Below are 27,657 nucleotides of genomic sequence, written 5' to 3' on the forward strand. Positions count from 1 at the left end.
TGTGACTCAACATCAGCTGGAATGCCGGTGCTTTTTCACCGCTACGGTATTGACTAAGTGTCAGGACGCACGTTTATTCCGTCATAACAGAAAGAGGAAACTTTACTTTTTATTATTGCGTTAAGTTTGACAGTACTTTAAAAAAAAAAAAAAGAGCACTAAAGAGGTGTCTGAATTAGTAGAATTCCTTGAGCGTGCACACACATGATGACAGGTATTTCCACTTGAGAAGAGCAACAATGCTAAGCTGTGAACTCGGTGTCAAACTTCCTGTCTAAAGAGGTCAGAGGTTTTTCAGTCTTTCAAGCTTTAAATAAAGACAATAAACAATAGAACAGAAATGTTAACTTTGTCGCTATATCTGAAAACTGAGCTAGATGCTACGTATAACACAAACTGCATAATTTCAAGTCTTTTGTTATGTACTTGGTTTTAAGTCTCCTTTTTTTTTTTTGGATTCATTCGTATGGATTCGATACACCAATTTAATAGGTCTACCAAAAAATGTATAACAATTATCTTGCTTAAAATTAATTTTGCGTTTCTTTGGAACTATATTTTTATGTGCACGCGCAAATGCACCCACAAATTGACAAAAAAATTAAACAAAGACAAAAAATAATCCATTAAGTAAAAAACAAGGCATGCTTTCTCACTCACCGGTAAAGCCAAGCATGCGATAAATATGAGTCCAATAATTAATGCGAATGCTCCTGCCGCAAGTCGATTAATTACAGCTTCTGAGCCTCGCTAACCAGGGCAGCGGAGGTAACTCTCTCTGGCTGGCATGGCTACCTTTCGATGGGGTGAGCCTTGCAGCATCTTGTAAAGTAAAATAAAAGAAATTGTTGCCATTGAGACATTTTATTTCATGCTAGTGTAAATAGTTTAGATTTATTTTGTGAAGCCTACAATGAATGCAGACAAGATGTATGGTAATAAAGTTATCGATTTAGTTTTGAAACTGCCCTGAGTTGGGTCAGTTTGACGCTAGAAAACGGGTGGTGTTGGACTCCAACAAAAACCTGCTACACTCACAAGACTAACATTTTTGAAAGACTTGTCATAAAAGCACATGTATATATATATATATATATATATATATATATATATATATATATGTGTATATATATACATATATATATATATATATATATATACATATATATATATATATATATATACACATATATATGTGTATATATATATATATATATATATATATATATATATATATACATATATATATATATATATATATACATATATATATATGTGTATATATATGTAATATATAAATGTGTATATATATATGTAATATATAAATATATATATATATATATATATATATATATAAATATATATATATAAATATATATATATATATATATATGTATATATATATATATATATATATATATATATATATACATATATATATATATATATATATATATATATATATATATATATATATATATATATATATATATATATATATATATATATATATATATATATATATATATATATATATATATATATATATATGTATTTATATACACACACACACACTACAGGCTAAAAGTTTGGACACACCTTCTCATTCACAACACAACTGATGGTCCCAACCCCATTGATAAAGCAAGACATTCCACTAATCAACCCTGATAAGGCACATCTGTGAAGTGAAAACCATCCGTCCGGGGGGCATCTTGACTATCTGGCTCCTCGATTTGGAGGAGCTGCTGCTTTACTTTGAGCTCCTCCCGAATGACAGACGTGCTGATTTTTACACCTTCACATGCAAACTCATTCAGTGAGAGCTGAAGATCCTGGTCAGATGAAGCCATCAGGACCACATTATCTGCAGTAAGCAGTGACATAATCTTACAGCCAATGAAACCTGACCCCCTCAACTACCTGACTGCTCCATAAAAGTTATGAACAACATTGGTGACAAAGGGCAGCCCTGGCGGAGTCCAACCCTCAATGGAAACAGATCCAACTTACTGCCGGCAATGCTCTGACACGATCATACAGGGAGCGGACCGCCACAGTCAGACGATACTCTATACTCTCTGAGCACTCCCCACAGGACTTCCCAAGGGACACAGTCAAAGGCCTTCTCCAAATCCACAAAACACATGAAGACTGGTTGGGCAAACTCCCATGCACCCACAAGGACCCTGCCGAGAGTACATAGCTGGTCCACAGTTCCACGACCCGGACGGAAACCACGCTGCTCCTGAATCTGGGATTCGACAATCCGGCGTAATATCCTAATAATACTAATCTTCATAAATAACATCAATATAATACATAATCTTAATAAATAACATCCAATTTTTTATGCTGAATGAAAAACAGTAAATGAGCACAACAGCTCACGTAAAGACAGTGCTTTGGCTTCTTCTGCCTTCAGGACATCCCTTAACCCAGACCTGGGCAAATTAAGGCCCGGGGGTTGTGGCCCGTTAAGCATTTCAATCTGGCCCGCGGGATATTCCCAAATCATTTTCTTAGATCTTTAAGATGGAAACTGTAGCTGCCATTATGATGTGCAGTGATGTTTTCAAATGACCGTAAATCTTGAACTATACAAAGTATTTCAATGGTTGGAATCTGTGCTTTTGCATGATATACTAGTTACTATGGTAATTGAATTAGTTACTATGGTAATCTAAGTCACAGCAGCTCAGACGAGGCACCAAGCAGTGTGGGAGCGTTTCCACAGAGTGTTTCCAGAGCGGCCAGCCTGAAATGCGGGTGTCAGAGATTTTTACAACAAAGTTCTAAAGCTTAGTGATATATCAAATATATCAGATTGAAGGTGGGGTTTTTTTTTTACCCTTGGCGTTCATATTTCACTGTGTTTGTTGCATTTTTGTTGCGTTTCACTTGATTGTATAATATGTCCATTGAGAGGGGGTGTGACATTCATATGTTGTCAATATTCAGTGTTTTATCGTTCATAGTTAATATTGTAAATCCCACATTCTTTATTTTCATGTACATTCTGGGTGTCTCAATCAGAAAAAACATGTACAATTCCATTCCGTTTTTTAAGGCGGTCTGTCATAACGTTTTTAGCATTCAATCAGACATTATTATAAGGTTTTGTATTTGTGTTCCTAAAAATCAGATATACCGGCCCCCAGACACAATTATTTTCTCTAAATTCCCCCCCCCCGCGTCAAAATAATTGCCCAGGCCTGCCTTAACCTATGCTGTCCCATGCATACAGCATTAATCTTTTTTGACTTCACACTCACTATTATCATGTTTTTACCACTTAGCTCATAATTAAGACATAGTTTTTTAAAACCGATCCAAAGCTAGCCTGTCAGCGGCTGCTGCTTGCAGCAAACTTGTAGGACAGTGACTGCAGTGTTTAGAGCGATAGTACAGTTCGTATGTGATACAATAATGAAGTAGGAGTGCAGCGAAAAGGTGAAAGCCACATTAATACAAATATATGTATTCATGCACAATGCATGCAAGAATCAATGCAGCGGAAATGCAGCGTCGACGTGTTAGAGTGTCTAATTGTTTTTATGCAACACACCTTGCACACTCACGTTTGGAGCAAACCATTTTTTTAAATATGCAACTTTATTGGCATTATATGTCATTAAGCATCTGTCATATTTTCCTTTTTCCACAGTAAGAACAGTGTAGGAGTGTCTGCATTAAGAGGCAGCGATGTGGGCGTGGCTTTGCGGCAGAGAGGCGTCGGATTGGAGGGATATTGACATCCTATAAATATTCATCATTACACTTGGCGAGAGATTTAGTGCTCACATCAAGATTTAGATTTAGATTTAAGGTTTAATTTTAGATTTAACATTTAGGTTTAGATGTAACATTTAGATTTAAGATGTATATTTAACATTTAGGTTTAAAAGTAACATTTAGATTTAAGATGTACAGTATATTTAACATTTAAGTTTAGATTAAACATTTAGCGCTCACATTTAGATTTAACATTTAGTTTTACATTTTGGTTTACATTTAACATTTAGGTTTAGATTTACCACATGGATTTATATTCAATATTTAGGTTTAGATTTAACATTTAGATACAATATTTAGAGTCAACATTTTATTTAAACTTAAATGTGAAAAAAAATGAGCTAAATCTAAGAAATATATCTGCTAGAAAAGTGTGAATGAACTTTTACATTCGGCACCCCATACTCATCTTCTGAACAATTTCAGATAGGGGCTGATGGTCAAATACATCTTATCACATTAAAACATGGAAAACAGTTCTGTCACTTTGGCTTTTAACCACTTTAAACATTTAAAACTATTAAAAAAAACAAATGTGACAATGTGTGCACATTTTTCAATATATATTATTTCACAAGCAAATATTTTAACTCAAATATGGAGGGTGAGGGTGTCCCTGAAGCAAAATATGGAATGGGAGTTTGTGGCTTTATATTATTTAGTGCACGGCCAGGAGTGTTTTCTTTGTGCGGTATTTAGTCACGGTCGAGTTGGTTCGAGAAAACTGCAAAACCTGCACAAATCGTCACTAAATATGAACAACACCATGCCAGTCACCTTCGTTAAGCTCGCCAACAGGAAATCCAAAATGGCATTGCTGACACAGGGAAAACAACTGCAAAATCTACATAAAGATGAATGGAGGTCCACAAGCAAGAGCCCTAGTTGTCAAAGACATCAAGGATCTGGAAGAATATCAGAACTCCCAGCAACTACAACAATAACAACAACGATAATGGAGTCTGACGGAAAACAAACACTGACATTCGACTTCAAAATTACAACGCTCCAAGGGATTACCGGACAAAAAGATCTTCACTCAGGTGCACATTCATCTAAACTTACAGATATTCATAAAGCAACACAAATGATTGGTGAACAGGAATGGATGGAACTGAAAACCTTCAGCAGCATAGATTACAATAGTGAAGTGAAGTGAAGTGAATTATATTTATATAACGCTTTTTCTCTAGTGACTCAAAGCGCTTTACATAGTGAAACCCAATATCTAAGTTACATTTAAACCAGTGTGGGTGGCACTGGGAGCAGGTGGGTAAAGTGTCTTGCCCAAGGACACAACGGCAGTGACTAGGATGGCGGAAGCGGGGATCGAACCTGCAACCCTCAAGTTGCTGGCACGGCCACTCTACCAACCGAGCTATACCGCCCCATAATAAGGAATTAGATAAGGATTATAGATCCAGATACAATTATTTTCTTTCACACCAGGAATAATTGTTCTTTTTATACAGATGAACAATATAACGGAAACATTAAATTAGACAACAAACCGTCAATTATTAATTTAAATAGCAGAAGTTTGTATGCTAACTACAACAATGTGAAGCATTTTTTGGAACAATTCAACAAACCCTTCAAAGTTATCACTATCTCAGAAACATGGATGGATGCTAAAAAAGGAATGGATTTTTACCTGGAATGATATGAACTAAATTATATCAACAGAATCAACAAGAACGGAGGGGGAGTAGCTGTATACGTGATGAAGAAACTAAACTACAAAGTGGTAAAAAACATGTCACTAGCTATTGATAAGATCTTAGAATGTATAACCATTGAAATATGTCATGAAAAAAGCAAAAAGGTACTGATCAGTTGTATATATAGATCACCTAAGTCAAACATTGACACGTTTGAGAACTCAATTAAGGCAACTTTTACTGAAATCAGTCAAAAAATAACCTTCTTATGTGGAGACTTCAACAGTGACCTCTTGAACACTAACAAACAAAAGTCCATAGATGACTTTATGGACACAAAGCCACACTTATTGATAATATTTTTACTAAAGATTTTGATCATTAGTAATATTGACAATACCACAAGTGGCCTGCTAATATCTGACATCAGTGACCATCTGCCAGTTTTCAACATCTATGACGAAAACTACAAGAAAAGGAACATGGACGACAAAAAGACTTTTCGAAAAATATGTACAGAATGTACAGTATGACAGCTTTCAAAAACGATCTGAGAAAACAGAGTTAAAGTCAAAGTTAAAGTTAAAGAGCCAATGATTGTCACACACAGGACAATGTCTACAGTGAAAATGATGTAGATGATGTATACGGTATTTTTTTAATACCTTCGAGATGCTTTATGTTAAACACTATCCTTTGAAACAACTTAGAAGCAAAATAAAAATTATCAACCAAGGATGACAAAAGGACTGAAAAATACTTGCAAAAAGAAGAATACATTATATAAAACATTTATAACACAAAGATCTACAGAGGCAAAAAAAAAGTACAAAACGTATAAAAAGTTAACTGGCATACTACGAACATGTAGAAAAGAATATTACAGTCAATTATTGAAGCGGAACAAAAACAATATGAGAGCAACATGGGGCATCCTAAATAGCATTATTAAAAATGGTGCTAAAAAGGATTATCCTAAATACTTCTCAGATGGAAATGTAAAAATTACAATATGAACAAAGTATTTGAAAGCTTCAATAAGTACAAACCCCGTTTCCATATGAGTTGGGAAATTGTATTAGATGTAAATATAAACGGAATACAATGATTTGCAAATCATTTTCAACCCATATTTAATTGAATACACTACAAGACAAGATATTTGATGTTCAAAGTCATAAACTTTTTTTTTTTTTGCAAATAATAATTAACTTAGAATTTCATGGCTGCAACACGTGCCAAAGTAGTTGGGAAAGGGCATGTTCACCACTGTGTTACATCACCTTTTCTTTTAACAACACTCAAAAAACGATTGGGAACTGAGGAAACTAATTGTTGAAGCTTTGAAAGTGGAATTCTTTCCCATTTTAGTCTTATGTAGAGCTTTAGTCGTTCAACAGTCCGGGGTCTCCGGTGTCCTATTTTACGCTTCATAATGCGCCACACATTTTCGATGGGAGACAGGTCTGGACTGCAGGCAGGCCAGGAAAGTACCCGCACTCTTTTTTTACGAAGCCACGCTGTTGTAACACGTGCTGAATGTGGCTTGGCATTGTCCATGAAAAAAGACGACGCTTAGATGGCAGCATATGTTGTTCCAAAACATGTATGTACCTTTCAGCATTAATGATACCTTCACAGATGTGTAAGTTACCCATGCCTTGGGCACCAATGCACCCCCATACCATCACAGATGCTGGCTTTTGAACTTTGCGTCGATAACAGTCTGGATGGTTCGCTTCCCCTTTGGTCAGGATGACACGATGTCGAATATTTCCAAAAACAATTTGAAACGTGGACTCGTCAGACCACAGAACACTTTTTCACTTTGCATGAGTCCATCTTAGATGATCTCGGGCCTAGAGAAGCTGGCGGCGTTTCTGGATGTTGTTGATAAAAGGCTTTCGCTTTGCATAGTAGAGTTTTAACTTGCACTTACAGATGTAGTGACAAACTGTATTTAGTGACAGTGGTTTTCTGAAGTGTTCCTGAGCCCATGTGGTGATATCCTTTACAGATTGATGTCGGTTTTTGATCCAGTGAGGGATCGAAGGTCACAGACATTCAATGTTGGTTTCCGGCCATGCCGCTTACGTGGAGTGATTTCTCCAGATTCTCTGAACCTTTTGATGATATTATGGACTGTAGATGTTGAAATCCCTAAATTTCTTGCAATTGCACATTGAGAAACGTTGTTCTTAAACTGTTTGACTATTTGCTCACGCAGTTGTGGACAAAGGGGTGTACCTCTTTCTTGTGAAAGACTGAGCATTTTTTGGGAAGCTGTTTTTATACCCAATCATGGCACCACCTGTTCCCAATTAGCCTGCACACCTGTGGGATGTTCCAAATAAGTGTTTGATGAGCATTACTCAACTTTATCAGTATTCATAGCCACCTTTCCCAACTTCTTTGTCACGTGTTGCTGGCATCAAATTCTAAAGTTAATGATTATTTGCAAAAAAAAAAAGTTTATCAGTTTGAACATCAAATATGTTGTCTTTGTAGCATATTCAGCTGAATATGGGTTGAAAATGATTTGCAAATCATTGTATTCCGTTTATATTTACATCTAACACAATTTCCCAGCTCATATGGAAACGGGGTTTGTATGTCGTAGAATTTCTGACATTTTGACCTATACTTCTTGTCTAATAAGAATGTCCGCTCATTTTCAATTCTCTTCTATTTTGTGCCATTGAATGGACCAGTTGTGGGACGAAGGTGAATATGGAGTTATGCCAACCTGTCTACAGAATGTTTAGATTTTCCAAATATGACTAAGAGAGGTTGACTCTGCACCTTCTCGGATGAACTCTCTTGTGGATGTATGATGTAATTTTGGCGGGGGCAGGGTATTGATCTTCACTCTTCTGGCCTCTAACGTGGCTGCTAGACACTTCAGAACCTGGTTGTGCCGCCAGGTGTAACGCCCTTGTGACAGACTTGTCTTGCAGCCAACGAGAATGTGTTTGAGGTTAGCTGGATATGGACAGAGGGGGCATGTGGGGTTCTCTCCGTACCACTGTTTGAGGTTTGAGGGGGAGGGAAGGACATCATAAGTGGAGCGTAAGATGAAGCTGATGTGAACTGCCTCCATGCCCAGTAGCTCCCTCCACGAGACCTTTCTCCTCTCAACTCCTTCCCAGCTCATCCACTGTCCTTGCTTAACCTGTGAGACAGCCTTTGCACATCTAGCTGCCTGCTCGTGCCGACGTACCTCCTCTACAACCAGCCGACGTCGCTGAGCTGGAGCAGCCGTATGCCACAACAGTCTGCTCTCACCAAAGCCAAGGCCTCCTCTCCCTTGATGCACAAAGCCAATGATGTCTCTGTGCCTAAGATCTTCCTTTGCTTGCAGAGTAGCTGCCGCTGCAGTCCATTTCCTTCCGGTCACCAAGGTAGGAGCTGTTTGGGCAACACATGGGTCTCGAGACTCTGTTAGCGTCATTTCCAGCCTTACCCTTGCACACTTAAACTCCTCTACTAGGCTGGAAACAGGAAGCTCCAGAACACCTCTTCCATACAGTCTGATGTTACTGAAGCATTTAGGAAGACCCAGCCACTTCCTAGCAAAGGAGCTAACCAGCCTCTCCAACTTTTCTACCTTTGTGGTTGGTACTTCGTAGATGGTAAGAGGCCACATTAGCCTGGGTAGCAACCCAAATTGGAGGCACCACAGCTTCAACCGGCCAGGGAGCATGGTCTTATAAATAAATGATAAATGGGTTGTACTTGTATAGCGCTTTTCTACCTTCAAGGTACTCAAAGCGCTTTGACAGTATTTCCACATTTACCCATTCACACACACATTATCAATGTTTTCAAGGCCAGTTATAGCATCCTTCTTGAGCTGGTCCACCTGCCCTGTGTCCTTGAGGGTGGCATGATACCAACGTCCAAGACTCTTGACAGGCTTCTCAGACACTGCTGGTATAGCCTCCTCACCCACACAGAATCGTTGTTCCATCAGCTTCCCCCTCACCACCGAGATGCTTCTAGACTTGCTTGGCTTTATCTCTATCCGGGCCCACTGGATGTTTTCTTGCAGTTTGTTCAGCAGCCGCCTAGCACACGCCTTGGTTGTGGTGAGGATGGTCACGTCATCCATATAGGCTCTTATGGGCGGGAGACGAAGACCAGATTTAATCTTTTGACCTCCTACCACCCACCTAGAGGCTCGAATGATGACCTCCATAGCCATTGTAAAAGCAAGAGGTGAGATGGTACACTCTGCCATTATTCCTATTTCAAGTCGCTGCCATGCTGTGGTACACTCAACAGTTGTCAGGCATAGCTGTAGGTCCTGGAAATAGGCTTTGACAAGACCAGTTATGGAATCCGGGACACTGAAATAGTGGAATGCCACCCAGAGGAGATCATGAGGAACTGACCCAAAGGCATTTGCCAGGTCCAGGAACACAACATGGAGATCTCTTCCACCCTTTTTGGCAGCTTGAATTTGACTCCATATCATGTTCGTGTGCTCTAGGCACCCCGAGAAGCCTGGAATCCCTGCTTTTTGCACCGAAGTATCAATATAGTGGTTCTTTTCCAGGTAGGTGGCCAACCTGTGAGCCACCACACTGAAGAAGATTTTTCCTTCAACATTGAGAAGGCTGATTTGGCGAAACTGGCTGATGTCCACAGAGTCCTTTTCCTTGGGGATCAGGATGCCTCCTGCCCTCCGCCATGCAGTTGGAATTGCTTGTTTCTGCCACACCACCCTCATCAGCCTCCATAGAAATTAATATCAACTAGCAATTGTGTTTGTATCCTGTATAGCAGACCTGGGTATTCTGCGGCCCGTGGGCCACATCCGGCCCTTTGTACGTCCCTGTCCGGCCCGCGTGAGGCTAATCATAAATTACAAAATACATTTTAAAAAGTATCTATCTCGAGTGTGCAATATAACGGTGCTGCTTTTGTTTTGAAAAGCGTTATTTGTATTACTTCCGTGTGGACGTATGCTCGTGCGCGATTGTGAGTGAATGTGAACAGCGGCAATCACAAATTACAAAATAAATTTAAAAAAACATCTATGTCGTGCGTGCAATACAACTGTGCTGCTTTTATTTTGAAAAGTGTTATTTATGGCCGTATGTCCGTGTGTAACCTGTAAGTGAAGGTGCACAGCGACAATTAAGTGATGCCCGGTTATCCCCGAGACGCTAAAAAAAGAAAAGTTGATGACAAATGGCGTTTTTTCAACAAGACATTGACTGCCAAGTATTTCTTTACAGAAATTAAAGGTAAAGCGGTGTGCTTAATTTGTGGTACACATGTTGCTGTGTTTAAAGAATATAGTGTAACCACCTGCTGAAGTTGATGTTGTGTTCTTGAGTTGCGGAAATGAGGAGTGAGGATAGACGTGCGTGTGGAAGGAACGAGATAAGTTGAACTGTGTTAGTATAGGTTGCTCAATAAAAGTTTAAAATGAGCATCAGACTTGGTGTGCACTTCTTCTGGACGCTACAATTGGTGTCAGAAGTAAAACTTTGCGCATACTGCTCTGCTTGTGTGAGCAAACTGCGCTGCTTGTGTGCTCAGCCTGCTACGTCATTGGGAGGTACGTGCCACGATGTTTCCTGGCGACTTTGTCAAGATTGAACGGGAGGGGATTGAACGGCAGCGACTGCAGATGTCTGTGTGAATCCCGTACGTGAGCTCGTCGCAAAGAGAGAGAGAGAGGGAGGAAGGAGAGAGGCAGCGTCTTCAGGTGCTTGGCATGGGGGAATTCCGCCCTCAATGAAGACTCCCAGGTTTAATGGCAAGGCGAACTGGGAAGCATTTCATCCCACTTCTGACACCAATTGTAGCGTCCAGAAAAAGTGCACACCAAGTCTGACGCTCTTTTTAAACTTTTATTGAGCAACCTATACTAACACAGCTCAACTTATCTCGTTCTTTCCATACACACGTCTATCCTCACTCCTCATTTCCGCAACAGCAACGCTTCCTCCTTCTTCGCCAATCACCTTACAGGCGTGCTACGTTCACAACAAAGAGGATGCAGGATAAAGAGACAGAAATTGAAATTTCTGCATTGTAATATACATCAGGAAGTGTTGTGTAAGGAAGTGTTAAAAATAAAACCATCAAAAGCCATCTGCTTTTGTATAAAGATAAGTTAGGTTAAATGAAAATATTATTATTATTATTATTTATCTTACTGTATATCAAAAATAATTTGAGCAAAATTTAATTGAAATATTGTCAGTGTGGCCCTCCAGCAGTGCTCGGGTTGCTCATGCGGCCCCCGGTAAAAATTAATTGCCCACCCCTGCTGTATAGACACAAATATAAGAACCTTTCAATAATCTATTTGAAATCGTGGTCATAAATTTTCTTTAAGCGTTTAAAAAAAATGGTGACTTGGTGAATGTGGTCCAATGCCCCATAATAATCAACAATATTTTACCTGCCGGGTAGATGGATTATTATTACAGTGCTCAATAGTAAAGAAACTTTATACCTTTTGTTTTCGTCCTCTTTTTGTGCCCTTGAGTGCATTATCCTTTCCATCCTTACCCTTTCCAACCTTTGTAACTGAGCTACTGTGTGGAACAATTTCCCTTGTGGATCAATAAAGTTTGTCTAAGTTTAAGTCTAAGTCTAACAGATGTCTTAAATGCAAACCTTTTGTTTGCACATGGTGCTACATTTTCTGTGGTAGCATTTATATTTTTATGGCTAATCTGATCACATTCCTGATTATTGAAATGATTGATTTTAGATACAGAAAGCACCAAAAAAAGAAAGCATTGGCGAATAATAATAAAATAATAGTCCCATATGTGTGCGTAATGATTCCATTCTTCTAAATTGGATTTCATCTTCAATCTGGATAAGTCAGAGTGGAACTCCTGGCTTTAAATTGAGAACCTGACAGCTAATCTTGGCCACAACACTACTATGGAACCTTATATTCTCCCTGAGGAGCATCCATAATACCCTCGAGGGCCACAGTGATGACAGACAGGCGCTTCACACCTAATGAGACAGATGGAGAGATAATCTGGTCGCTCATGTTTTCATTCAAAGTCTAACAGATTGTGAACACAGAATAAGATATATATCACTCACAGGTTGAGCTTTTTGACTAAATTATTACTACTAATTGCTAATCACATAACTGTTTTGTTTTTTGCACTTGGCCTTAGAAACACATTTTGCTATATTCGGTTTGAATCCAGCCTTTGATGGAGTCCGAAGAAGGATCCAAAACACATGTGGGGGTGGTTTGAGAGGGAGTTCAAAAAGGATTTCTGGTCTCAGTGAAGTGTTTGTGTCACTTTTGGCAGAACACACACAGTCATGCAAATGGACAAACAAGTATACGCGCTCAAAAATGCTCATTTTAAAAGCAAACCCAAACCAGTGAAGTTGGCACGTTGTGTAAACAGTAAAAAAAACAGAATACAATGATTTGCAAATCATTTTCAACCTATATTCAATTGAATACACTGCAAAGACAAGATATTTAATGTTCAAAATGAGAAACATTGCAAATAATCATTAATTTAGAATTTAATGGCAGCAACACATTGCAAAGAAGTTGGCATAGGGGAATTTTTACCACTGTGTTACATGGCCTTTTATTTTAAAAACACTCAGTAAACGTTTGGGAACTGAGGAGACCAATGTTTGAAGCTTTTCAGGTGGAATTATTTACATTCTTGCTTAATGTACAGCCTAAGTTGTTCAACAGTCCGGAGTCTCTGTTGTCGTATTTAACGCTTCATAATGCGCCACACATTTTAAACGGGAGACAGGTCTGGACTACAGGCAGGCCAGTCTCGTACCCGCACTCATTTACTACAAAGCCACACTGTTGTAACACGTGCAGAATGTGGCTAGGCATTGTCTTGCTGAAATAAGCAGGGGCGTCCATGATGTTGCTTGGATGGCAACATATGTTGCTCCAAAACCTGTATGTACCTTTCAGCATTAATGGTTCCTTCACAGATGTGTAAGTTACCCATGCCTTGGGCACTAATACACCCCCCGTACCATCACAGATGCTGGATTTTGAACTTTGCGTCTATAACAATCCGGATGGTTATTTCCCTCTGTGTACACGACGTCCACAGTTTCCAAAAACAATTTGAAATGTGGACTCGTCAGACCACAGAACACTTTGCATCAGTCCATCTTAGATAAGGTCGGGCCCAGCGAAGTCGGCGGCGTTTCTGGGTGTTGATGGTAATTGGCTTTCGCTTTGCATAGTAGTTTTAACTTGCACTTACATATGTAACGACAAACTGTAGTTACTGACAGTGGTTTTCTGAAGTGTTCCTGAGCCCATGGGGTGATATCCCTTACACACTGATGTCGCTTTTTGATGCAGTACCGCCTGAGGGATCTAAGGTCACGGGCATGCCGCTTACGTGCAGTGATTTCTCCAGATTCTCTGAACCTTTTGATGATATTACGGACCGTTGATGGTGAAATCCCTAAATTCCTTACAGTAGCTGGTTGAGAAATGTTCTTAAACTGTTTGACAATTTGCTCTTGCATTGGTTCACAAAGTGGTTACCCTCGCCCCATCCTTGTTTGTGAATGACTGAGCATTTCAAGGAAGCTCCTTTTTTATCCAATCATGGCACCCACCTGTTCCCAATTAGCCCGTTCACCTGTGGGATGTTCCAAATAAGTGTTTCATGAGCATTCCTCAACTTTCTCAGTCTTTTTTTCCACTTGTGCCAGCATTTTTGAAACATGTTGCAGGCATCAAATTCCAAATGAGCTAATATTTGCAAAAAATAAAGTTTCCCAGTTTGAACGTTAAGTATCTTGTCTTTGCAGTTTATTCAATTCAATATAGGTTGAAAAGGATTTGAAAATCATTGTATTCTGTTTTTATTTACAATTTACACAATGTGCTAACTTCACTGGTTTTGGGTTTTGTACTTTAAATAACAATAATTATTGGCAGTCGGGGCATGCGACTGTCTTTGGCGATCCCTCGTACTTCACAAATTTGATCGGTTGCAAACTTAGTGTCACCAGTGTTCGGAGAAATAGTGTTTGTTACAAAATAACAACGCTGTTTTTATCTAGTAATGAGTAATCCAATTCATTACTTTCATGTACGTTACAACGCTGTTACCAACACGTTTGATGTAACGTTGCATGCTACTTTTGATACGAACAAGACAGCTTGAAATAATGACCATGCCAATCATCAACACTAATATTCATACAATATCACCTTTGTGGACAAGGAAAGACAAAGCCACTTTATTAGCAATCAGTGAAAAAATTCCACAGGCGCTGCAGTCAACGATGTCCTTCCAGTCCACAGACTGCCAATGCTGAGCTGAAACAGCCAACGAGCGTGCCCTCACAGACATCAAGCTTCACTTGGCAACAGGCACCGCCTTTTAAAGGCAAACACATTCACTCTTCTCTCATGAAACAGCTCTCAATTGTATACACCAGATGTATATGAAAATATGAAACATACACATGTATTACTTTCCCTCATAAATAATTACATCTATTAAATAATAATTACGTTTTTGGGAAAGTAACCAGTAATTGTATTTAGTCACTTTTTTAAAGTAATTCTTCTAACACTGGTTGTCACCAACTTGGCAATTGCTATGTGGAAAGTCTGTTGGTTTAAGTTGATCGTTTTGGACTTTCCGGCGTGGTCTGACTGTGTCAGGTGGGAAGAGAGGGTTTTCTTAATCGGCGGGCAGCTAGCTGCTGGCGTGTGGCATGTGGGTCATGACACGGTAAATGACTCGGCTCACGGATGGCTTTTGTCTTGTCGGGAGACCTGTCGGGCTTTGGGCTAGCCTTGTCATGTGTTTGCTCCAGCTGCAGAGCCAGTGCATAATTTTTTGTATTTCCAGTGTGGGCTGACCATCACACATGACACGCGCACGTTAATCGTGCCGTTAAAAAAAATCAGGTTACTTTGACTGTCACAATTTTCATACACCGTATTTTTCGGACTGTAAGGCACACTTAAAATCCCTTCATTTTCTCAAAAATCAACAGTGCGCCTTATAACCCGGTGCGCCAATGTACGGAATAATTCTGGTTGTGCTTACCGACCTCGAAGCAATTTTATTTGGTACATGGTGTAATGATAAGTGTGACCAGTAGATGGTAGTCACACATAAGAGATATGTGTAGACTGCAATATGACGCCAGTAAACAACACCAAAAAAGTCCTGACAATTTGCGCAGGTCCGCCACGGTAGTCCGTGACGATGCCATAGTTGATAAGCTTCTTCTTTTTCCACTTCTTTTTCACTTCTCTTCTTGTTATGGGACATTCATCGTCCGCTGTTGCCATTTCTAAAATAAAATAGCAATATGTTCTAACTTATATCTCGCTATGGAAGCGCTATAAACTACCAGTGTAGTGGGTTTACATAATTCACCCATGGAACTTTAGTTAATAGAGAGTTCCGGTCTGACTTTTTTCACGGGACATACAGTATTTCCGGCGTTGTTGCACTAGTGAGCCATGGATGAGAAGATGCTGCTTCGTTATTGATTTTAGTAAAGTCTGAATGTCATTAAAACAGTTCAGTTTCAGTTTATTTCGAACATGCATACAATACAATGTAATGTATCACACAATTCCAGTTGTTTCATTACAGCACGTCCGAAAAGGAGTAGGAAAAAGCAGAGCTTATTTAATCCTACCCCTTTTCATGCCATAGCAATTTTATCCAATTTCCTTGTTCTCTGTAACAGAACAGTGAACAAATAAACAATAAATAAAATACCATAGTAAGCAAACAAATATTAAATACATAAATAATCTTTGTCTCAATAAAAACACCTTTTAAAAAAGGGTTCATATATATATATATATATATATATATATATATATATATATATATATATATAAAAAAAGGGTTCAAGATGTTCATCATAATTATTGTTCTGTGTACTTTGTGAACACTTGTAGTTCGAACAGTCTCTTAAACTGAATCATAGTGGTGCTTTGTTTGATTTATTTGGTTAATCCTTTCCATAATTTAATTCCACATACAGATATGCTAAAGGTTTTAAGTGTTGTACGAGCATACAAATGTTTTAAATTAGATTTACCTCAAAGGTTATATTTCTCCTCTTTTGTTGAGAAGAATTGTTGTACATATTTGGGTAGAAGGTTATAGTTTGCTTCATACATAATTTCAGCTGTTTGAAAATGCACCAAATCGTTGAATTTCAATAATTATGATTTTATAAATAATAAATAATGTACTATTCTAATGTATCTTTTTTGTAACACAGTTAGTGAATAAAGCGCACATTTGTAGTCTTTTCCCCATATTTCTACACAGTAACCCAGTTAGCTCCATCTTTTGACATTAATTCGATTCTTGTCCTTGCATGCTACACCGCTACAACAAAGATGACGGGGAGAAGACGCTGTCGAAGGTGAGCCACGTAAATAAGACCGCCCACAAAACAGCGCATCCTGAAGCGACTGTCAGAAAGCAACTTGAAGATGATCTGTAAAACATAATCTTTGCAACATTTTGACCAAAGAACCACCATCACATGTTATGTGAACAACAAGGAAGTGTTTTAAATTTAGACAAAAATCATAATATGACCCCTTTAATGCGCCTTATAATCCGGTGCGCCTTTTGTATGAAAAAAGACCTGACTAGACCCGTTCATCGGCAGTGTGCCTTATGGTCCAGAAAATACGGTACTATATTTACAACTCATACAAACATAGCAGTGTGGAGTGACATAAACTCCTGGTATGATTCAAATGAACAAAACATTAGTGTAAACAGAAAAGACTTACTACTTCAGTCGGACGGAAGTATTTGGGATCCACATTTACATGCACAACTCCTGTCTCTTGGCAACGTCCCACCTCATTCTCATTCTTTCCTTCCCACCTGGAAAAACACATTTTTAATACAATATTTTCTCCCAGCTTGTGGAAGGTTTAACCCCTCTCATTTTGTGTTGGCTAGACATAACATTTCACGTGTATTGGGACATGTATAGTACACTAAGACCCACACCTGACCTGAATGCTTAAGTAACACTGTCTATAGGACGGAAAACCAAACAGATGTAGAAAATTACATGTGGAATGGCAGTTGTGTGTGGAGTAGATTAGGGTCGCTACGACTTTTACTATTCCTCTTTGCAAAATACTAATAAAAGAAACAAAACAATTATACAGTCGTGGTCAAAAGTTTACATACACTTGTGAAGTTCATAATGTCATGGTTGTTTTGAGTTTTCAATAATTTCTACAACTCTTATTTTTTTGTGATAGAGTGATTGGAGCACATACTTGTTTGTCACAAAACACATGTATTATCTTTTTTAAATTTATTATGGGTCTACTGAAAATGTGACCAAATCTGCTGGGTCAAAAGTATACATACAGCAACATACATGATCAATTTTGGTGATGTAGAAAAGTTACAATAAAATCAAATTAGCTTAATGGCATGGCCTCTTAGCTTCATGTGAGTGATTATGATTGACTTTGATTTGGGGGCGGCGTGGCGAAGAGTGGCCGTGCCAGCAATCGGAGGATTGCTGGTTACTGGGGTTCAATCCCCACCTTCTACCATCCTAGTCACGTCCGTTGTGTCCTTGGGCAAGACACTTCACCCTTGTTCCTGATGGCTGCTGGTTAGCGCCTTGTATGGCAGCTCCCGCCATCAGTGTGTGAATGTGTGTGTGAATGGGTGAATGTGGAAATACTGTCAAAGCGCTTTGAGTACCTTGAAGGTAGAAAAGCGCTATACAAGTATAACCCATTTATCATTTATCATTTATTTATTGACGACACCTGTTGACTTCTCTGAGACCATTTAAATAGGGCTCATGTGATGCAGTCATTAGACTTGGTTACAAACAATTGGAAAGTCAAAGGAACTCAGCACAGATCTGAAAAAACGAATCATTGACTTGAACAAGTCAGAAAAGTCACTTGGAGCCATTTCAAAGCGGCTTAAGGTCCCAAGAGCAACTGTGCAGACAATTGTTCGTAAGTATAAAGTGCATGGCACAGTTTTGTCACTGCCATGATCAGGAAGAAAACGCAAGCTATCACCTGCTGCTGAGAGAAAATTGGTCAGGATGATCAAGAGTCAACCGAGAACCACCAAAAAGAAGGTCTGCAATGAATTGGAAGCTGCTGGAACACAAGTGTCAGTGTCCACAGTCAAGCGTGTTTTGCATCGCCATGGACTGAGAGGCTACCATGCAAGAAGGAAGCCCTTTCTCCAGAAGCAACACCTTAAAGGCTTACTGAAACCCACTACTACCGACCACGCAGTCTGATAGTTTATATATCAATGATGAAATGTTAACATTGCAACACATGCCAATACGGCCGGGTTAACTTATAAAGTGCAATTTTAAATTTCCGGCTAAACTTCCGGTTGGAAACGTCTATGTATGATGACGTATGCGCGTGACGTCACGACGGCAACGGAAGTATTCGTACCCAATGTGTCACCATACAAACTGCTCTGTTTTCATCGAACAATTCCACAGTATTCTGGACATCTGTGTTGGTGAATCTTTTGCAATTTGTTTAATGGACAATGGAGACTGCAAATAAGAAAGTTGTAGGTGCGATCGGTGTATTAGCGTCGTACTACAGCAACACAATCAGGAGGTTGTGTTGTGTTTGAGCTGGATAGCAGACGCACTACCGTAAGTACAGCTTTGGCTTCCAAACATTTGATCGCTTGCCCGTACGTGTGTGTCGCTATGTGCATGTCACGTACGTAACTTTGGGGAAATATATGTTTCTTGCCGACTCTGATGGCGGCCGGGGTGTCGTCGAAAGCTACAACGCCCGCCGCCGCCGCTCCGTAGTTAGCTTCAATTGTTAAGCTTCGCCAAGCTGGAAATTATTAACCGTGTATTTACATGTTCATGGTTTAATAGTATTGTTGATCTTCTGTCTATCCTTCCAGTCAGGTTTTTTTAAAATTTTGTTTCTATCTGCATTTGAGCCTGATGCTATCACGTTAGCTACGTAGCTAAGTTAGCTTCAATTGTTAAGCTTCGCCAAGCTGGAAATTATTAACCGTGTATTTACATGTTCATGGTTTAATAGTATTGTTGATCTTCTGTCTATCCTTCCAGTCAGGGTTATTTTTAATTTTGTTTCTATCTGCATTTGAGCCCGATGCTATCACGTTAGCTCCGTAGCTAAAGTGTGTCAACGATGTATTGTCGTGGAGATAAAAGTCACTGTGAATGTCCATTTCGCGTTCTCGACTCTCATTTTCAAGAGGATATAGTATCCGAGGTGGTTTAAAATACAAATCCGTGATCCACAATAGAAAAAGGAGAGTGTGTGGAATCCAATGAGACCTTATACCTAAGTTACGGTCAGAGCAAAAAAAGATACACCCTGCACTGCCTCTCTAGTCCTTCACTCTAATGTTCCTCATCCACGAATCTTTCATCCTCGCTCAAATTAATGGGGTAATCGTCGCTTTCTCGGTCCGAATCTCTCTCGCTCCATTGTAAACAACGGGGAATTGTGAGGAATCCTTCCTCCTGTGACGTCACGCTACTTCCGGTACAGGCAAGGCTTTTTTTTATCAGCGACCAAAAGTTGCGAACTTTATCGTCGTTGTTCTATACTAAATCCTTTCAGCAAAAATATGGCAATATCGCGAAATGATCAAATATGACACATAGAATGGATCTGCTATCCCCGTTTAAATTAAAAAAAATCATTTCAGTAGGCCTTTAAAGCTCATCTAAAGTTTGCTGCTGATCACATGGACAAAGATAAGACCTTCTGGGGGAAAGCTCCGTGGTCAGATGAAACAAAAATGTAGCTGTTTAGCCACAATACTGAGTTGACTGTGGACACTGACACTTGTGTTCCACCAGCTTCCATTGCAGACCTTCTTTTTGGTGGTTCTCGGTTGACTCTTGATCATCCTGACCAATTTTCTCTCAGCAGCAGGTGATAGCTTGCGTTTTCTTCCTGATCATGGCAGTGACAAAACTGTGCCATGCACTTTATACTTACGAACAATTGTCTGCACAGTTGCTCTTGGGACCTTAAGCCGCTTTGAAATGGCTCCAAGTGACTTTCCTAACTTGTTCAAGTCAATGATTCGTTTTTTCAGATCTGTGCTGAGTTCCTTTGACTTTCCCATTGTTTGTAACCAAGTCTAATGACTGCATCACATGAGCCCTATTTAAATGGTCTCAGAGAAGTCAACAGGTGTCATCAATAAATAAATGATAAATGATGAATGGGTTATACTTGTATAGCGTTTTTCTACCTTCAAGGTACTCAAAGCGCTTTGACAGTATTTCCACATTCACACACACATTCACACACTGATGGCGGGAGCTGCCATACAAGGCGCTAACCAACAGCCATCAGGAGCAAGGGTGAAGTGTCTTGCCCAAGGACACAACGGATGTGACTAGGATGGTAGAAGGTGGAGGAGAAAAGGTGAGGCCTTTAATCCCCAGGAACACCAGGCCTACCTTCAAGCATGGTGGTTGTAGTATTATGCTCGGGGCCTGTTTTGCTGCCAATGGAACTGGTGCTTTACAGAGAGTAAATGGGACAATAAAAAAGGAGGATTACCTCCAAATTCTTTAGGACAATCTAAAATCATCAGCCCGGAGGTTGGAGTTGGGTGTTCCAACAGGACAATGACCCCAAACACACGTCAAAAGTGGTAAAGGAATGGCTAAATCAGGCTAGAATTTAGGTTTTAGAATAGCGTTCCCAAAGTCCTGACTTAAACCCCATAGAGAACATGTGGACAATGCTGATGAAACAAGTCCATGTCAGAAAACCAACAAATTTAGCTAAACTGCACCAATTTTGTCAAGAGGAGTGCTCAAAAATTAAACCAGAAGCTTACCAGAAGCTTGTGGATGGCTACCAAAAGCGCCTTATTGCAATGAAACTTGTCAAGGGACATGTAACCAAATATTAACATTGCTGTATGTATACTTTTGACCCAGCAGATTTGGTCACATTTTCAGTAGACCCATAATAAATTCATAAAAGAACAAAACTTCATGAATGTTTTTTGTGACAAACAAGTATCTGCTCCAATCACTGTACCACACAAAAATAAGTGTTGTAGAAATTATTGGAAACTCAAGACAGCCATGACATTATGTTCTTTACAAGTGTATGTAAACTTTTGACCACGACTGTATGTGTACATCATACTTGCCAACCCTCCCGTTTTTACTGGGAGACTCCCGGTATTCAGCGCCTCTCCCGATAACATCCCGGCAGAAATTTTCTCCCGACAAACTCCCGGTATTCAGCCGGAGCTGGAGGCCACGCCCCCTCCAGCTCAGTGCGGACCTGAGTGGGGACAGCCTGTTCTCACGTCCGCTTTCCCACGATATAAACAGCTTGCCTGCCCAATGACGTCATAACTGTAGAATGATCGAGGGCGAATTCTTGGTTTCTTATGTGGGTTTATTGTTAGGCAGTTTTATTAACGTCCTCCCAGTGCGGTAACAACACACAACAACAGCAGTCACGTTTAGTCTACCGTAAAGCAGTTTGTCTGCCGTAAACAGCAATGTTGTGACACTCTTAAACAGGACAATACTGCCATCTACTGGATAGCCTCCAGAACACTGAAATTCAAGTATTTATTTTATTTATATGTATAATAAAATATATATATATATATATATATATATATATATATATATATATATATATATATATATAGCTAGAATTCACTGAAAGTCAAGTATTTCATACATATATATATATATATATATATATATATATATATATATATATATATATATATATAAATATGAAATACTTGAGTTGGTGAATTCTAGCTTAAATATATTCCCCTCTTAACCACGCCCCCCGCCCCACCCCCGGCCACGCCCCCCCCCCCCCACCTCCCAGTATCGGAGGTCTCAAGGTTGGCAAGTATGGTGTACATGTTTTGAGTGTATCTGTCTAGATATCATAAATTGACATTTCAGATGAGGGAAAACAATTATTGAGAGGCATGTGTGTATGTATGCTTACACAATGCTCTTCCCCACATGTTTGAAGGCTTTTTCCACAAACTCCCTCACACTATGCACCTCCCCCGTCGCTATGACGAAATCATCTGGCTCCTCCTGTTGCAGCATCAACCACATAGCCTAAAAGAGAAAGACAGCAAGACATACATATAATGGTTAAACCTCAAAGGAGATAATGAAGACCATCTTTCTTCTCACTGGACCAGACCTGGGCAAATTAAGGCCCGGGGGCCGCATGCAGCCCGTTCAGCTTTTCAATCTGGCCCGCCAGACATTCCCTAATCATTTTTTTAGATCTTTAAGATGGAAACTGTAGCTGCCATTATGATGTGGTTATGATGAAGTATTTCAATGGTTGGAATCTGCGCTTTTGCATGATATACTAGTTATTATGGTAATCTAAGGCCCCGTTTACACTAAGCCGGATAAGGTTATCCAGGGTAAATCACAACTAACCTTATCCGTGTCCACACACACCGCCGGTGCAACGCGACCTAGTACGCATGCGCGAAAAAAACCAAAACCAAAAAAAAAGACACCTGAGCGTCCATCTGCTCTAATCTCCCCAGTAGATGCCTTTACTTCACTGTAAAATTATTTAAAAGAGCTATATTGTAAATCGTTTGCTGTGCATTTTACATTTGTTTGCTGTGTTTTGTGTGCAAGTTTTTAAATTAAAATGTATCTCCTTTGAACAATATCCAGTGTTGTGGTATTTCAATTAACTAGAATCCAGTGTGCTGTGGGGCCCTATTGTAGTGAATCACACCTGAGCCATCATAAATGAATCAAATCTTTAATCGACATGAGAAAGTAGACAATGCGATAAAGAACCTTTTACAACAATTAATCTAGACAGATAATACCCAAAGTATTGTTGTTGTGGGTTGACTCCGCCGTTGGGGTATTCTTTTGTGAGATATGGCGTCAGGGGATAAGCTGGGTCACCCAAAATAAAAAAAAAGGGGCCGGATCTTCATCTTCCAGCAGTTGTTTGGGGCACGAGGGAGTGGTTCCATCTTTAAGCTGCGTGCTAATGGCGGAGTTAGCGAAGATGCGGGCATCATGCACACTGCCTGACCATTTCTCAGTCACACCCATAAAGCAATATTTATAGTCACGCACTATAAACATCTACGGGACGAAGGGACAACATTTTTTGGTAAATAGACTCAGAGCTGACCCGGACATTTGAAAGTTCTCTTGCCGTCTGAGACGTGTTGTATCCGAAATAGCTGCAATCGCCCGTTGCCTTCTCTTAAGGTATTGATTTGTGATTTCCAAAAGCGCCTGTACATGTAGAAGAAGGAGAAACACGGGCATGTCTGGATGATCCGCCTCCATCTTTGTTATGAAACTGACTGTGGCGCGTTCTTTCTGATGTCTCTTCCTGTGTGGAGCGCGGTCTTTCTGGCGTCACTTCCTGTGTGGGTGGGGTCTTTCTGGCGTCACTTCCTCTCTGAACTCACTTTGTAAACGATCAATGAGTCCATACAAAGTTAAGTGCCGGAGATTCAAGAATTACACGACCAACTTACCCGTGAAAAAATTTGTCCGAGGAGGGGGACCTTACGCTGGTTTAGTGTGGCTGAAACGGGGCTTAGGCTAAATAATTATTTGTTTACGGGGTTAAACGACTTAGAGTAGACATGGCCTAAGTCACAGCAGCTCAGATGAGGCACCAAGCAGTGTGGGTGAGGAGCGTTTCCACAGAGTGTTTCCAGAGCGGCCAGCCTGAAATGCGGGTGTCAAGTACATACGCGGAAGGAGATTTTTACAACAAAGTTCTAAAGCTTAGTGATATATCAGATGTGTCAGATTGTGGGTGTTTTTTTTTTTTACCCTTTGCATTCATATTTTGCTGTGTTTGTTGCATTTTTGTTGCATTTTGCTTGATAGTAAAATATGTCAATCGAGAGGGAGTGTGACGTTCATATGTTGTCAATATTATATATATCGTTCATAGTTAATGTTGTAAATCCCACATTCTTTATTTTCATGTACATTCTGGGTGTCTCATTCAGTAAAAAAAAAAAAATTCCATTCCGTTTTTTAAGGCTTTCAATCAGACATTATTTTGAGGTTTTGTATTAGTGTTCCTGAAAATAGATATACCGGCCACCAGACACAATTTTTTTTATCTAAATGTGGCCCCCAAGTCAAAATAATTGCCCAGGCCTGCACTAGACCCTACCTAAGTATTGAATGACTGACTGACAGGAAGTGAACCTGCGACCTCTGAACAGGACACTTCCCTGTACCTCTGCTGTGACATCACTACAGGATCTCATGGGACACATACTGTGGGAAGGAAGCATAGAACACTCCCACAAGCTCACTGTGTTGCTGGCACACACAAAAACACATAGTAATAGGTGCACATGCACAAAACGTGGTTAACACTAATGGCAACTTTTTAAAATAACCCAGTAAGTCAGACAAAAAGTGAAATGCCAAGCCTTTGGTCTTTCTGACAAAAGCTAAATATGTATTGGACCAAAAATCACTTAATATTCTTTACTACTCGTTAGTGTTACCATATCTGATTTATTGTGCAGAAATATGGGGAAATAACTACAAAAGTACACTTCATTCACTAACTGTGTTACAAAAAAAAATCAGTTAGAATAAAACATAATGTTGGATATAGAGAACATTCAAACCCTTTATTTATTGAATCAAAAATATTGAGATTCCACGACACAGTGAATTTGCAAACTGCTAAAATTATGCACAAAGCAAACTATAACCTGCTACCCAAGAACGTACGACAATTCTTCCCAACAAGATAAGAGAAATGTAACATCAGAACAAAATGAAATTTAAAACATTTGTATGCACGTACAACACTTAAACCTTCAGTAGTGGAATTAAATTATGGAATAGATTAAGTAAAAAAAATCAAACAGTGTACTAATATGATTCATTACAAGAAACTGTTCAAACTCAAAGTGTTTACAACGTTTTTCAATGTTATTATTTATGGAGTATATTCTGAATACATTTAGAACAGAAAGTGAACAAAAGTGTTAGCAATTGCTATGTAATGGAAAAGGGGTGGGATTAAATAAGATCTGCTTTGTAATGGAAAAGGGGTGGGATTAAATAAGATCTGCTTCTTCTACTCCTTTTTGAATACTTAAAAATACAAACTGGAAATAATGATGTATCATGTTGTAGTTGTATGCATACTTGCCAACGTTGAGACCTCCGAATTCGGGATATGTATTTCTTATACATATTTATATATATATATATATATATATATATATATATACCGTATACTAACAAATAAACGCCCTTGGGCAAATAACCGCCCATGTCCTAGTAGCCGCCCGGGGTCTGACCCCATTTTGTGAATTAACCGCCTCTTCCTAATAACCGCCTAAGTCCAAATAGCCGCCCATGGGCTGTTATTTGCATCATTTAGACTAAAATGCTACTGGGGTTGTGTTTGCTGCAGTATTATTGTTTTGATGGTTTTATAGAGTACTTGGTACCATAATTGTATTATTCCTGTATGCTGCTTTATTTAAAACGTGGAGTACTGTAGCCTTTATTTTATTTAAGTGACAGTATTATTGTTCGGTTTTGATGGTGGGTTTTATACTTGAGTACTTGGTACCATAATTTTATTTTTCCCGGTAGGCTGCATTATTTAAAAAGTTTATTTTTAGTATTGGTATTCTATTTGACAATTGTTGCACTACTGCCATGTTGTCTTTTGATAGCCTACCTCATGTTGATCTCTTGTTTTTTTGTTTGTATGTTTACAATAGCTTTTACATTTAAAGTTTTTTGTACGGAAAAAAAAATACTGGACAGTAACCATTGTAACCAAAAAAGCATTGTGCAAATAACTGCCTGCTTCTTTTAAACACCTGTCTCCAAAATCGATTTTGTGAAATAAACGCCCGGGCTACTATTTGGTAATATATATATATATATATATATATATATATATATATATATATATATATATATATATATATATATATATATATATATATATATATATATATATATATATATATATATACATATATATATATATATATATATATATATATATATATATATATATATATATATATATATATATATATATATATATAATCCGTTCATGAATGAGTATATCTGTTCGGCCACCCTGTTCAATGGAGAAGTCTGATTTACAAAATTTGCAGGCAGCATGCCCCTTCCCCTTCGAGCTGTCCTGGATGAACTGAAATTATTTTTTCCAATCATTTTGGAACTTGCAAGCATACTTCTTACTCGTCGTCGCCATGTCTCTTCTTCGTTCTTCTGCTTCGTCTCTGTTATGTTTTAGGACATTACTACTTGCCGTAGTTTTGAAGCAATGCATGATGGGAATCCGGATGTTGTGTGTCAGTGTATTAACGTGCCGGCTGGAATAAACACACGCTGAGAAATAGCTCCGTGCCAGCCTACTTTATGGGTTATAGATAAACCTATGGATATCGGAGACATATATGTGCAGTTGTGCACAGAGCTCCAAAAGCCGTAGATGTTATGTGACTGGGCCGGCACGAGTGGAAATCGGGAGAAATTCGGGAGAATGGTTGCCCCGGGAGATTTCCGGGAGGGGCACTGAAAAACGGGAAGGTTGGCAAGTATGGTTGTATGCATGTACGGAATTAACTCCAACCATATCCGAGCTACATTTAAACCAGTGTGAGTTACACTGTGAGCAGATGGGTAAAGGGCCTTGCCCAAAGTCACATCATCAGATACTGAGATGGCAGGATCAAACTTGGAACCCTCAATATACTGGCATGGCTGCTCTACCAACAGGGCCACACCACCCCAGAGGGTGAATTGTTGTATCACTTTGACATGATTTTTAGACTGACACACTTACCTAAGGACTTATCTATTCCACACACCAACCTCACTCATAGTTTCAACCTTTGGTTCTTCTTACAGGTGTATTTAACATTGTCTGTTACATTTTCTAAACAAGCAAGTTATGTATTTTTTAGCAACAAAATAATACATTAAACACAAAGTGTAGCTGAAATGCACTCTGGGAACAAGACTCCCCCAATGGAAGTCAAGCTTGACCCCTACAGGTGGACGTCAGTATTGTAACTTGTTGTGTTTGTAGCTGCTGGACATTTTTTTTGTAGTCCAGATGTTGCGAAGATTTTGCGAC

The 27,657-nt window shown here is 39.1% G+C and overlaps 1 protein-coding gene across 1 annotated transcript in view; it reads right to left on the reverse strand.

Moving 5' to 3' along the window:
* Positions 1–27,657, reverse strand: part of gmds (GDP-mannose 4,6-dehydratase) — a 274,497-nt gene that overhangs the window by 68,792 nt on the left and 178,048 nt on the right. Inside the window, exons 8-9 of the mRNA XM_062028147.1 lie at positions 22,483–22,601; positions 17,248–17,344 (exon numbers count right to left, since the gene is read on the reverse strand). Of these exons, the coding sequence (XP_061884131.1) occupies positions 17,248–17,344; positions 22,483–22,601 (216 nt within the window). The remainder of the gene's footprint in view (positions 1–17,247; positions 17,345–22,482; positions 22,602–27,657) is intronic.

Source organism: Entelurus aequoreus, linkage group LG19 (genome assembly GCF_033978785.1).
Source record: "Entelurus aequoreus isolate RoL-2023_Sb linkage group LG19, RoL_Eaeq_v1.1, whole genome shotgun sequence".
NCBI classification, from domain to species: Eukaryota; Metazoa; Chordata; class Actinopteri; order Syngnathiformes; family Syngnathidae; genus Entelurus; species Entelurus aequoreus.